Source organism: Camelus ferus, chromosome 12 (assembly GCF_009834535.1).
Source record: "Camelus ferus isolate YT-003-E chromosome 12, BCGSAC_Cfer_1.0, whole genome shotgun sequence".
NCBI lineage: Eukaryota > Metazoa > Chordata > Mammalia > Artiodactyla > Camelidae > Camelus > Camelus ferus.
In genome coordinates this window covers 5,059,771-5,074,111 of record NC_045707.1, presented here as the reverse complement: position 1 = coordinate 5,074,111, position 14,341 = coordinate 5,059,771, and the positions used below count along the sequence as shown (strand labels likewise).

The window sequence follows — 14,341 nt, the reverse complement described above, 5'->3', positions numbered from 1 at the left end:
TGTAATAAAGGACTTTCTTTTTATTCATGCAAGTTTGTTAACTCTTCTTAAATCCAAGTGGCGTCTAAACAGGGTCCCAACTATTTCCACATGTTATAAAGACAGAATTTTTCAGGATAACGTGTGGCTGATTTTAAAACAGGAACATCTCAAAATTGGCCTCAGTGTTCTTCCGTCTTCATGGTCTAAGGGCCTTCTCGGATCCCACCATTACAATCACAGCCCCATCACTAGTTCTCAAACACCAAAATCCTCTGGCCAGAGTCCTTATCCTGAGTCAGTGGTTTTGAAGTGGGAAGGAAGGGGACTGTTTGCTAACGCTAAACAGGAAGACCATGGTGTTCTCAGCCACGCACCCCAGTGAGGAAGCTACTTTTTCCAGGGAACTACCCCCGGGGAGCAGAACACAACCCCTTTCTATTCAAATATGGGGCAGAGGGCAGAAGAGGAAAATCTCACAGAGAAGTTATCTTGGTAGTGAGTAAGGACTGGCAGACATATTGGGAGGGAAACAAGGCCACTTGAGTGGTTAATTTCACAGCAGCTCTGTTACTGACCCAGTGCAGCGGCAGAACCAAAGAACAAAGCCCCTCAGGTACGAATGAATGCTAGCATTTCAGTCCTCACCATCATGGCTACTTAGAAAAATGTCAGTAAAATTGGGAGGATTACGGAATATATGAAATCTGGACTTATCCACAAGGGAGAAATTTTCTTTTAAAACTATACTTTAAAAAAAATTTCAGCAATTCCTTTTGAGGGGTCATTGTTAGGATCAGAACTTCTTGTATAAAATTATGTTTAACTTTATGGTAATATGTGTACTTTTCATCCAATAGTATGAATTCAGACATTCTCTTTTCATTCATGCAATAAATAACGTTTATGTGCTTACTCCATGTTAGGCCTCCAGGTGCTGGGAATGTATCTGTCAGGGAACAAAACATGGTCCCTGACCTCCTGGATCTTACATTCTGGTAGAGGAAGAAATAATACATAAGCCAGATGGCTGTACTACCATTGCGAATTATAAAATGGGTCAAGAGTCAGAGAGAGTGTGGCTGAGGTGGGCGCTGTGATTTTCTTGGGAGATCAAAGGACATTTGAGCAAAGTTCAAAACAAAGTGAGGGATCCAGCCTGATGGCTCTTTGGGGAGACGGCTTTTGCAGTATCTGGAGTAGCAGGTGCAATGCCTTACGGTGGGAGTGAGCTTGATGCAATGAGTGAGGCAGAGAGGAGTTGAGATGGAGGTCAGGGGTGGGGGGCAGAAGATGCAGGGCTTCACTGGTCATGGCAAGGTCTCTGGATTTTATTCTTGGGAGCCAATGGAAAATTTTGAACTGGGGAGTGATATGATCTGACTTGTGTTTTAAGTTTTTCAAGGCTGACTCATAACTCTGTTGAGGTTAGATTGTAAGAAAGCAAGAGAAAAGGCAGGGAGATCAGGTAGGAGGGTATCCTGGCAGGAGAGGAGGGTGACTTAGGCCAGATAGTGGGAAGTGATTGAATTCTGAATGTACAGGGTGACCAGAAAGTCTGAAACCATAGATATTATTTTATCATGTATTAGAATGTGGCATTGATATACCATTTATTACCTACTGAGCACATATAACCCAGACTTGGTAGCCACCCTGTGACAAAGGTGTGCTTGTAGAAATGATGTGCAGTGTGAAAGACAAAGAGAGTGTCAGTGATGGCTCCAAGGTTCATGGCCTGAGACACGAGAAGAAAGGATGTGTCGTTAACTGAAACAGGGGAGACTGTGGGAGAGTGGGTTTGGAAGACGAGACCAGGAGTTTGGTTTTAGACATACTAAATTTGAGCTGTCTATGAGACCTGCCAGTGGGGATGACAGGGGAGTTTGATATATAAGTCTGGAGGTCAAGTGAGGTCAGGGCTGACGATGAAAACTGGGGGGTTGTTGAGAGAGAGAAAGGTGTTGAAAACTATGAGACTGGATAAAACCACCCAAGAAATGAATATAGACAGAGGACAAACCACTCCAAAGTAGAGAGGTCAGAGAAATGAGAAGAAACCAGTCAAGGAGATGAGGAGGAGGAGTGATATCCTGGAACCAAGTATGGAAAACTTTGTCCACTTTTATAAAACTCTGAGTTCAGGAACAACAACAGCAAAAAACAAAAAAACAAACAAACAAAAAACAAACAAAAAAAACCCCACGCCAAGTTAGCATTGTCAAACGATGTCTGTATTTGGTGGATGAGATAGCACTGCAACTAAATTAGGGTGCCCCCAAATGGAGGAAAGCAGATAACAATCTCTTACACAATGTCACCGTTAAGGGAGTTAATTGCACTAGGTTGGTAATACATTAACCTTTTGCCTGAGCTAATCGACTCCTTCACTGCTCCTGGCCTCTCCACCCTCTGCCTTGGTTATGACCTTCATCTCTTATTTCCAGAACCATTATAACATTCTGCTCTTTTACCAGTCCCTCTGTTCTGCTTCCAATCTACTTTTTTGAACATACCCAGATAATTCGTTCTAAAAGGAGACAATAACTGGGTTTAAAAAGAAAAAAAATCAGGATCTCTGAACTCAAAATAGAACAGGTAGACTTGTGACTGAGAAGGTCAGTGGAGCTTAATATCCAGGACTAAGATTTGTCCTTCGCATAGGGGAATGAGCACAGAAATGCATGCAGGAGATTTGGGTTCAAGTTCCAGTTAAATCACTTGCTAGTTAAATATTTCTCAGCAATTCATATAACCTATTTGTTCCCGCAAACTCAGCACAGGTTCACCTCCTCCAGGAATACTTCCTTAACTATGTAGTTGAGATAAATTCCTTTTTCACTCCCAAAACAATCTATGCTTGCCTTTATCATGGTAATTTATTACATTTACTGATTTATTCTTATTTCCTCTATTAGACTATTAAACTATAACTTCCTTATATTCCCACAGCTCAGCATAGTGCCTGGCACATAGCAGGTGCTCAATAATGTAGAATGAATGCGTGTTCCCCAAACTTAGCATTCTCACCTGTACAATGGGATCACAACACCTATATCTTAGAGTTCCTTTGAAATTTACACAAGACATGCATATAAAAAGTCTTCATAATCTATAACTCAATGTGAAAAATACTTTTGGCTTATTCCTTGCTACTTGATAAAGTCCAACACCTTACCATGGCATTCAAGGCCCTGAACCATCCATTTCTAAGCCATCATTTCAATCACCCTCTGGCTACTGCCGTCATGACTCTGTATTACAGCCAGCTAGCTCGGTTATAATGCACCAACTTCTTTCATGTCTCCTATCATTTTATATTATACTTAGCTATTTACATGTCAGCATCAATAATATAGGCTGCTATTATAATAATTATGATTGAAGCAGTAGGAACTAAAAACAAATGTAACTTCCATCTACTAAGCATTTTCCTATTCTCTAAATCTTTCTCCTTTCATTCTAGTCAGTATCCAACTCAGCCACCAAGGGGCTTTAAAACATGGGCTTGATTACATTTTCAATGCCTACTGGATAAAATCACCTGGTATACAGACAAGGTTCTTCATGATCTGACTTTGTTCTGCCACTTCATCTCCCTCTGCTGTTTTACTAATAGTCTTTGAGACAGCCATAGTAACTACAGTGCTTGCCATTTCACCAAGGTAATAGGCTCTCTCAGCTTCGAGCCTTTACACGTGATATGTCCTTTGCCTCTCACGGCTTCCTCTACTTTGTCTATCCAGTGAACTCCTGTCATCCTTTCAGATTCAATTCAAATGTAAACTGTCTGAAACCTGTCCTCAAATACTCCTTGGCAGAATTTGATGCTCTCTCCCCTCTTACTACACTATACATATCTGATCACAATCTTCTGTGATGGTGCTTGCCACATCTACTAGCCTGTAAACTCGTCCAGTGTCAGACTGTCCTATCTGAGTCCTTGCTGCTTTGGTGGGGTGCCTGGTACATAGTAGGTGCTCAATGAAGGTCAGCTGAATAGTTCAAGGACTACCCATCAAAGGTACACAAAGCCCTCACTGGAGGCACTCCCCATGTCACTGCCCATCACACACACTTTCCATCTCTAGAGACTATTACTAGACATTACATTCTTTGTCCGTTTAGGTGAAAATTAGCTGGTGATGTTGTCTGCAGTCAGTTAAAATGACACTAGTAATACAAATTGTAAATTTTATTTGTATAAGATTAGGGCAGCGCCATAGCCCAACACACTGTTAAATTGACATTTACCTTCATGCCACTGGATACCCTCCAACTGGGGGTATTTTAACCTGCAGCATCCCTCTCGCTGGAAGCGCTGTGAGACCCGGGCACCAGGCCCAGCAAAGGCCGGAAGTGAGGGGCCGGAAGTGAGGAAGCGGAAGTGGGGGAGGGCGTGAGCGCTTGGGCCTCGTTGCGAGGGAAAAGGCCGCGACGCCAAGGCTGGCCCTTCCCCTCAGGTAGTAGCGTCTCATTTCGGGGCAGAAGTGGGGATGGAGGGGGCGTGGAGGGGCGCTATCCTGCCGGGGTCCCAAGCCCGCGCCCTCAGCTGTCCGCTGTCCGCTGTCCCGGTGCGGGCGGGAGGGGGACGAGGCCCACAGGCCTGCGTGCGGGAGTCACTGCTGTGTGACGCCACCACGTCACTCCGTCCTTCCAGAAGCTTCTCCAAGGCCCAGCCTCCCTCTGCCCCTTGTGATGTTCTTTCCATCAGAACAGTTACGCCTCCTAGTGCCGAGGTATTCACTGTGATTGTTTTCCCGTAACAACGTGGCCCAGAGCTTATTTTCTCCTGTCTCCTGTGCAGGCGGAAGCTGTATAAACACAAGAGCCGTTCTCGCCTCATAGCACTGCCCAGAATGCGGCTTTCCAGAGATGCCTCTTGGTACTCAGCCTCTTAGACGTTCTTGTCATTACTGTCCTAAGTCTTTGGATAAAGTCAGTTTGGCTCCTCAATCTCTTATTCTCAATTCTGACAGCCAAGAAGTTTTGTAAACCAGTTTTTTCCCCTAACTCATTTGGCCACGAGATCTGAACGGAAGCAAGCCATGTCTTTACTTATTCCAAATATTCACAAGTTTTTGTTGCAGTCATGTTTATGTGGTCCATTGTTTTGGGTGGCCCCAGACTTTACTGTGTTTATCATGTAACATGGTATAGGCATGGCATTACCCTTCCCAAAAGCTCCCCCCACCCCCCAATTGAGTTTGAATTCCACAAGTCACCTGGCCTCAAAAGATTCAGATAATAAGTTGTGGACCAGTGGTTTAACTTCACTTAACTTACATGATGTCCTATTATGATTCAGGTATAAAGTTGGGGGAGAAAACAGCCTTTGCCAAAGCATTGTGGAAGTGGGTAGATGTAAAAAGAAAGTTAATGTAGGGAGCATGTTTTATATTTGTTACTTCCTCCACAAAGTTATATAAATGGTAGGAACTCGAGAAATACTGTTGACTGATTTGAAAATATTTGCTCAAAACTCTAGAATTTAACTTGACTATTTCGAGTGGATTGTATCTTTTCAAATGTCATGTTTATAATCCAAAGCTATAGAATCAATACAAGTTTATCCCAAAGCAGATTCACCCCACCATTTGGTGATTCAACACCTGTTTCTTGAGTGCCTACTATGTGCTAGGTATGTGTTACACAGTAGGATTACACTGATAGAGAAGATGCTTGTGGTCTCTGCTCTCAAGGAGTTTCCAGTCTTATGGTGGAGAAAGACAAGGAGGAAATGACAAATCGATAAGTATACATCATGTTAAGTGTCATGAGGGGAATAACCAGGTCCTGAAAAGAACATGATGGGAAGACTTAAGTAGTAAGGTTGGTGGGTGAAGGCCTCTCAGAGGAGGCGACCCAAATTTGTGACATGAAATATCTTACTTCCCTCCATTTCTAAATATACAGAGATTTGGGTAACCAGACAACCAAAATTCAGGTGTGAGAATTTACCCTCTTGGGCACCACTTTTATCTCAGATGTCACATCACTGTAATTACAATCTCAAATTTTTGAAGGTATGAGTAAACTGAGTATTTGCATGTAGCTAGGTATCTAAAACACATAGTAAACCAACATGTAACTTACAACCAATACCAATTAATTGAATGCCTAGTTAGCTTAAAAAGATACCAGTAGTAGAGTGATGTCTTATATCTTCTATGTTCATGTCACAAAGTGCTGTACAGTAGTAAATGGTACTAATTCACTTAGCCAGACTTTTTTCTTTGTGTTTTTTTTAATGGTTTAAGAATATATTTAATTTTGGTATGATGTCCAGTACATCCATTTTAAACTACTCTGTTAGATGGGAGGCTGTTATGTAGATAGTTTTCTGGGGAAGAAACTTCATTTAAGAAAACATTTTTTATGGCTGAATAGTATTCCATTGTATAAATATACCACATCTTCTTTATCTAGTCATCTATCAATGGACATTTAGGCTGTTTCCATGTCTTGGCTAGAATAGTATTCCATTGTATAAATATACCACATCTTCTTTATCCAGTCATCTGTTGATGAACATTTAGGCTGTTTCCATGTCTTGGCTATTGTAAATAGTGCTGCTATGAACATTGAGGTGCAGGTGCCTTTCTGAAGTAGGGTTCCTTCTGGATATATGCCCAGCATAACCCCATTTGCAGCAACATGGATGTTCCTGGAGAATGTCATTCTAAGTGAAGTAAGCCAGAAAGAGAAAGGAAAATACCATATGAGAGCGCTCATATGTAGAATCTTAAAAAAACGAACAAACAAAAAAAACCATAAATACAAAACAGAAACAGACTCATAAACATAGAATACAAACTTGTGGTTGCCAAGGGGGAGGGGGTGGGAAGGGACAGACCGGGAGTTCGAAATTTGTAGATACTGACAGGCATATGTAGAATAGATAAACAAGATTATACTGTATAGCACAGGAAAGAATATACAAGATCTTGTGGTAGCTCACAGTAAAAAAAAAATGTGACAATGAATATATGTATGTTCATGTATAACTGAAAAATTGTGCTCTACACTGGAATTTGACACAACATTATAAAATGACTATAACTCAATAAGAAAATGTTTAAAAAAACATTTTAAAAAATTTCAAAATGCAAGTTAGAGAATAGAGGAAAACCTAAAAATAAGGATTTTGTCCCTCCAAAATAGATATAAGTAGTTTTCCAAAAAAGAAAAACATGATTTTAACAACTGTTGTTCAATTCCAGCAAATTATGACTCTAACAGGCTTTTTTTTTTTTTTAAATAGACTTGTAAAGAAACAGATCAATATTTGTTGCTCTAAGCCGATGTCACAGTACAACTCTGCATTGAGTGATCTTGGTAGAGAGGAAAAAAGGACAATAGAAAAAGAAAACCCTCATGATTGAAAAATTTAATAGCTTATTGAAACACATTATAAATCAAGTTTTCACTGCAGGAGTGAGATAAAAATGTCTGTATTAGAAGTGCAGATGAGAGAAAATTAGAAAATTGTAAAAACACACAACTTCTCTTTTTCTTCCTAGATTTGATGATAGTCTCTTTCTGAGAAATCTTAATTAGACAGATATATTTTCTTTTTTCTTTCTATCCTCCTTATTTGAAGATGTGTTGCACTTTTACCAAAAAACGAGTGATAGTTCCATTTAGGATGCTTCTGAAAGTTTATGTTTTCCTCAGATACATACACAGAAATTAATCAGGCCTGAGTTAGGGATTGAGAAGGTCAAGGAGGAGAAACAAAACTGAAAATAACAAACACTTTTGTTATGGATTTTAACATTTTTCTTCTGTATGTGTGCAGTTGCTCTAGTAAAATCTGATTATAGATTTTGGAGGCTTTGTTGGGTCTGGATACTCCTCAGGGCATCTTTTTCTGAAGCTGAGTAAAGAAAGTAATTGAACCTTTTCGTTGAGCTTACCAGCCTTACCAGGACTAAAATATTGGTTTAGGTTAGATACCGTGAGTTAGATGTGGAGTCCACTAAGGACAGTTACTTGTCTTAATAGTTGATGACCCTCCTTCTTCTCTTTTAAACGAACAAGAAAACAGATCATATTTAGATCTGATTCTAATGACTTGTAAGTGCTGAAATGAATACAATCATAGGGGCAGCTGATGATTCTAGGACTCAGTTTTCACCATCTTAATTACTCTCAGGACATAACAATTTTATCCATGACAGCAAATCTTAAGCAAGAGATGTCACAGTGCAAGTCCCATTTTCTTAAACTAATTTATCCACTGTTCATGTAATGCTCTATAATTATTTTATTTCTGGCCAAAGGGGTTCAATGAAACTTTCAATGGAAACTTTTAGGTCCAGAAAGACCACCTGTATTTCTTTAAATAACATAGGCCAATCCCTTATAAGAGATTTCCCTATATCGATCCTAGGAACATTTATATGGTACCCTCAATTCTGGCGTAAGTGAGGGGCTGATTTAGAAACTATAGCTAGATTTTTTGAGACTGAATTGACCTTCTATAGACATTTAAGAAAAAATGAACATGTATTTTTTTCTGCTTTCCTTTGCAGGAAATTGATACCTTGTCAAGACGGAGATTGCTCATTTGTATTTGGGAGCAGCAGAACTGGGGACCAACTACTTCTCAAGGGTTTTATAAACCAGTCACATAAACTCCTGTTCCATTGCTCTCATCTTCCATCTCACCTTCAAATTTGTCTTACCTATGGCTTTCAGGAGGCAAGTGAAAAACTTTGTGAAAAATTACTCAGATGCTGAAATAAAAGTCAGGGAAGCAACTTCTAATGACCCTTGGGGTCCTTCTAGTTCTCTGATGTTAGATATCAGTGACCTGACTTTCAACACGATTTCTCTCTCAGAGATTATGAATATGCTCTGGCAGAGACTCAGCGACCATGGGAAGAACTGGCGACATGTGTATAAGTCCCTCACCCTCATGGATTATCTCATCAAGAATGGATCAAAGAAAGTCATTCAGCATTGCAGAGAGGGGTTCTGTAACCTTCAAACGCTAAAAGATTTTCAACACATAGATGAAGCTGGAAAAGATCAAGGTACCTGTTGAAGAAGTTTATACAGTGTGCCAATAAAGATTAAAGGTTTGGGAGGGGATCATTTTAAAGCAGGAGCTGTGGAGTTGTTCTTAACAATACTACCTCCCTTTCCTCTGGGACCAGTTGTTTCCAGTTTAATCCTTTGTGTTGACTCTTGAGTGCCTCAGAGAATAGTGTTTTGTTTTTTTTTTCAAAAGGATGTGTACAACTGCCACACTTAGGTTCCTGATAAAATAATACCTCATAGAAAATGAACATGTAAGAGGTCACATGGTATTTGTCTTTCTCTGACTTGTTTTGCTTAGCATAATGCCCTCAAGGTCCATCCATGTTATCACTCAAGGCAAGATTTTATTCTTTTGGACCTTGAGGGCATTAAGCTAAACAGAGTAAGTCAGAGAAAGACAAATACTGTATTCTGTCTCTTACATGTGGATTTTATAAAAAGCTCAGATACAGAGAACAGATTAGTGGTTGCCAAAGATGGGGAATGAGGTGGGGAGAAATGGATGAACTGTTGTTGTTTTTTTTTAGTTTAAATAAATTGAATTGAAAAATAAAATGAAAAAGAAAGTACACCAGAAAAGTTAGAAAGTTGGACTTGAGGTCCTGCTTAATTTAAATATGACAAAATAGTAATGAATTCTTTTCCATGAACAAATTTCATGATTGAAGTCAAGGAACTATGTCCTTGGGGTAAATATGTTATCTTGGGGAGCTAATCCAACCTTTTACCCCCTAGGACCATTTTGTAAAGATCATAAAGATATCTCTTATGTGAGTTAAAAGCTCAGAGTCTGTCATCAAATTGGGTTGTCATTCAGCCTGACTCTACTACTGACTAGCTGTGTATCCTTAGGCAATTTGCTAAATTACCTGATGCCTCAGTTTAGCTCTTTGTAAATTGGGATGATAACAGTATGTATCTCAGGATGCTTGTGAGAAGTAAAAATATGCTGGTTTGCCTGTTTCTTCCAATAAGATGTCAGCTTCATGAGGGCAGGACTTTGTCTACCTTGCTCATTGCTGGGTCTTGGTAGAAGAGGAGCTGTCAGTATTTGTTGAGCGACAGAATAAATGAAAGAAACAATGAATAAATACACAAAATGATCTAAATTTTGTTTAAAAATTTATGTTTATGTATATAACATTATATAAGCATTTACCAAGTGGTACTGGTAGGATTAGAGGTGATTTTTTATTTTGTTTTATATAAGCTTGTATATTTTAAAACATCTTATTTTATAATTAGACCAAATAAAACCGACATGGCAATGTGAAAAAAAGAACAAAGTGAATAAAATAGGAGGCATGGCAATTTGACATAATAATGTCACTGTAATTCATAATTATAATTAGACTGGAATTTAGTCATTAATGTAAGAAAGTGTTTCCAAAGACTATGGAATCTTCAAAAACTATTGATGGAAATAGTTTTATGAATACAAAAATTTAGGTCATAAAGTAAGTTTATCGGGGGTGGAAGAGGAGGTGAAGTCAGGGAACAGTATATTGGATACTGAACTGAGATGATTCAGTGGTGCCAGATACTCTACAATGGTAAAAGAATCAGCACTTCCTCCCCATCTAATGTAAAGTTATAATTTGTATTTAAAGTGAATAGTCTTATGAATCATGAGAAGAGGATAAAATTCAGTGCAGTGTCTGTGTTAAGTATTCATTTTAAAAATAGACTCTTTTTTTAGAGCAGTTTTAGGTTTACAGAAAAATTATGCAGAAAGTACAGAGTTCCCACATACCCTTCCCCACCCACGCATGGTTTCTCCTGTTAACATCTTGCATTAGTGTGGTACATTTGTTACAATTAAACCAATATTGGTATCAGTATTAACTGAAGTCCTTAGTTTACGTAAGGGTTCACTCTTTGTGTTCTGCAGTTCTATGGGTTTTGAAAAATGCATGGTCATGTGTCTACAATTCCAGTATCATGCGGAATAGTTTTACTGCCTTGAAGATGCCCTGTGCTCCCCCATCCATCCTTTCTCCCCTGCCGTAAACCCTTGAGCTTGGCAACCACTGATTTTTTTATTGCTTCTATTGTTTTGTCTTTTCCAGACTGTCATATAAATGGAATCATTCGGATGTAGCTTTTCCAGAATGGTTTCTTTCACTTAGCAATATGCATTTAAGATTTTTCCGTGTCTTTTTATAGCTTGAGAGCTCATTTCTTTCTCTCCTTCATTAAAAAAAAAAAACAAAAAACGGCTTTATTGAGATGTAATTCATATGCCATACAATTAACCCATTTAAAGTACACAATCCTATGGGTATTGGTATATTATTAATTTTTAAAATTATGATAAAATGTATATAACATAAACTTTGCCGTTTTAAGTGTACAATTCTGTGGCATTAATTACATTCATAATGTTGCACAACCATCACCACTATTTCCAAAATGTTTTCATCACCTCAAACAGATACTTTGTAGCCATTAAGCAGTAACTCCCCTGCTAACCTCTAATCTTTCTGTCTCTGTAAATTTGTCTATTTTGGATACGTGTAAGTGGAATCATACAGTATTGTCCTTTTCTGTCTGGCTGATTTCACTTACCTTAATGTTCTTCTGATTTACCCATGTTACAGGATGTATCAGAACTTCATTTCTTTTCTAGTTGAATAATATTCCATTGTATGTACATACCACTTTTTTCTTTTTTGTCTATTCATCTGTTGATGGTTTCTTGGGTTGTTTTCACCTTATGACTATTGTGAATAATTCTGCGGTAAACATTAGTGTACAGGTATCAGTTCAAGTCCCAGCTTTCAGTTCCTTTGGGTGTATACTTAGGAGTGGAATTGCTGGATCATATGGTAAGTCATTGTTTAGCTTTTTGAGGAACCACTAAACTATTTTCCTTAGTGATCACACCACTTTACATTCCCACCAGCAATGTAAGAGGATTGCTATTTCTCTACATCCTTGCCAATGCCTGTTATTGTCCATCTTTTTCATTATAGCCATTCTACTAGATGTGAAATAGTATTGTGGTTTTAATTTACCTTTCCCTAAAAACTAATGATGTTGCTCATCTTTTCATGTCCTTGTTTGGCCATTTATATGTCTTCTTTGGAGAAATGTCTGTTCAAATCCTTTGTCCAGTTTTAACTGGGTTTTTTTTTGTTTGTTTGTTTGTTTTTGTTTTTGTTGAGTTTTAAGAGTTCTTTATAAATTCTGGATACAAGACCCTTATCAGATAGGTGATTGCAGATATCTTCTTCCATTCTGTATTGATTGTCTTTTTATTTTCTTGATTAAATTTTGATGAAGTCCTGTTTATCCATTTTTCCTTTGGTTGCTTGTGCTTTAGGTGTCATATGTAAGAACTCATTGCCTAGTCACAAAGATTTATACCTGTGTTTTCTTCTAAGAGTTTTATAGTTTTAGCCCTTATATTTATCTTGGGTTCATTTTCAATTAATTTTTATATACGGTATAAGGTAGAGGTCCAAACTCATTCTTTTGCATGAGGATGTCCATTTGTTCCACTGCTATCTGTTGAAAGGCTGTTCTTTCTCCATTGAATTATATTGGCACCCTTACAGAAATCAGTCAACCATAAATGTATGGGTTTATTTCTGCACTTTTAATTCTGTTCCATTTATCTATATGTCTATTCTTATGCCTGTGCCATACTATTTTGATTACTCTAGCTTTGTAGTAAGTTTTGAAATAAGGGAATGTGACTTTATTTCCAAATGCAACTTTGTTCTTATCAGCATTGTTTTGGCTGTTCTGAGTCCCTTGAATTTCCATATCAAGTTTAGCATTAGCTTGTCAATTTCTGCAAAAAAGACAGCTAGAATTTTGTTTGATCGCATTGAATCTATAGATCAATTTTAGGAATATTGCCATCTAAATAATGTCAGTTCCTCAAATCCTTGAACATAAGATGTCTTTCCTTTTATTTAGGTCTTCTTTCATTTCTTTCATAAGCGTTTTGTAGTATTTATTGTACAAGTCTTACATTTCTTTTATGAAAATATTCCTAAATATTTTATTCTTTTTGGTGCTACTATAAATGAAATTACTTTCTTAATTTATTTTCAGATTATTCATTGCTAATGTATAGAAATTCAACTGGTCAACTGATTTTTGTATATTGATCTTGTATTCTACTACTTTGCTGTAATAATAATTAGCTGTGATAGGATTTTTTGTTTTTGTTTTTTGATGGATTCCTTAGGATTTCCTACATACAAGATTATGTCATCTGCAAATAGAGATAATTTTACTTCTTCCTTTCCAGTCTGGGTGTCTCTTATTATTTCTTCTTGCTTAATTGCCCTGGCTAGAACCTCCTCTACTGTGTTGACTGAAAGTGGTGAGAACAGGCTTCCTTGTCTTGTTCCTGATCTTAAGAGCTTTCAGTCTTTGACCATTAAGTATGATGTTAAGTATGGGTTTTTCATAGATACTTTTTATCAGGTTGACCAAGTTCTTCTCTGTTTCTAGTTTGTTGAGTATTTTTATCAGGAAAGGGTGTTGACTTATGTCAGTTGCCTTTTCTGCATCTGTTGGTGATTATGTGTTTTTCTCCCTTCATTCTATTAATATGGCGTATTACAGTGATTTTCATAAGTGAACCAACTTTGCATTCTTAGCATAAATCCCACTCAGTCATGGTGTATATCTGCTCTTTTTTTAGGTGTTTATTTTAGGTCAGGTTTGAGGCTTAATGATGAAATTGGAGAATATCTTTTGGGTTTTGATCATGTTATATGTCATAATCCAGAAATTTTAAAGACATCAACTTCCATTAGGATTAAATCTATTATTAAAATTAAAATTAAATACTGATTAAAATGTTGCATGCCCAAAAGTTAAGTTTTTAAAAGGCATAATTTTTTGGATAATAGTGAATGGAATATAATCATTTATGTACTTTACAAAACAGCTATTTTATCACTGTCCTTAGCACTGTGATAATTTTTTTTTTACGTGGAAAGAGAGGATCAGCCCTGCTCTAAAGAGTTTATGAGCTATTTTGAGAGATAAAACAAGTAAGCATGTAATTATAAATATACTGAAAAACCTATTTATGCATTTATATTTATGCCTTCTATATGTACAAAGTATAATATATATGGATATAAATATGCTATCATAAAGGTCATAAAGGTTTAAATACACTATCATAAAGGTCATTCAGATTCCCTAACAGTTGAGCTTAGGATCACAGAAGTACAACTATACTATATTGGACTTCGTAAATACTCTTGACTATTTGTTAGCATGAAGAGCACACACACAAAAAATGCAAGTTAGAACTGAATGTCAACAGAAGCATAGTACAGAT

At 37.5% G+C, this 14,341-nt stretch overlaps 1 protein-coding gene across 1 annotated transcript in view; it reads left to right on the top strand.

Annotated features, from left to right (window-relative positions):
- Positions 1 to 8,671: 8,671 nt before the first annotated feature.
- Positions 8,672 to 14,341, top strand: part of ENTHD1 (ENTH domain containing 1) — a 94,456-nt gene continuing 88,786 nt past the window's right edge. The window contains exon 1 of the mRNA XM_032492292.1: positions 8,672 to 9,020. Coding sequence (XP_032348183.1) covers positions 8,672 to 9,020 — 349 coding nt within the window. The remainder of the gene's footprint in view (positions 9,021 to 14,341) is intronic.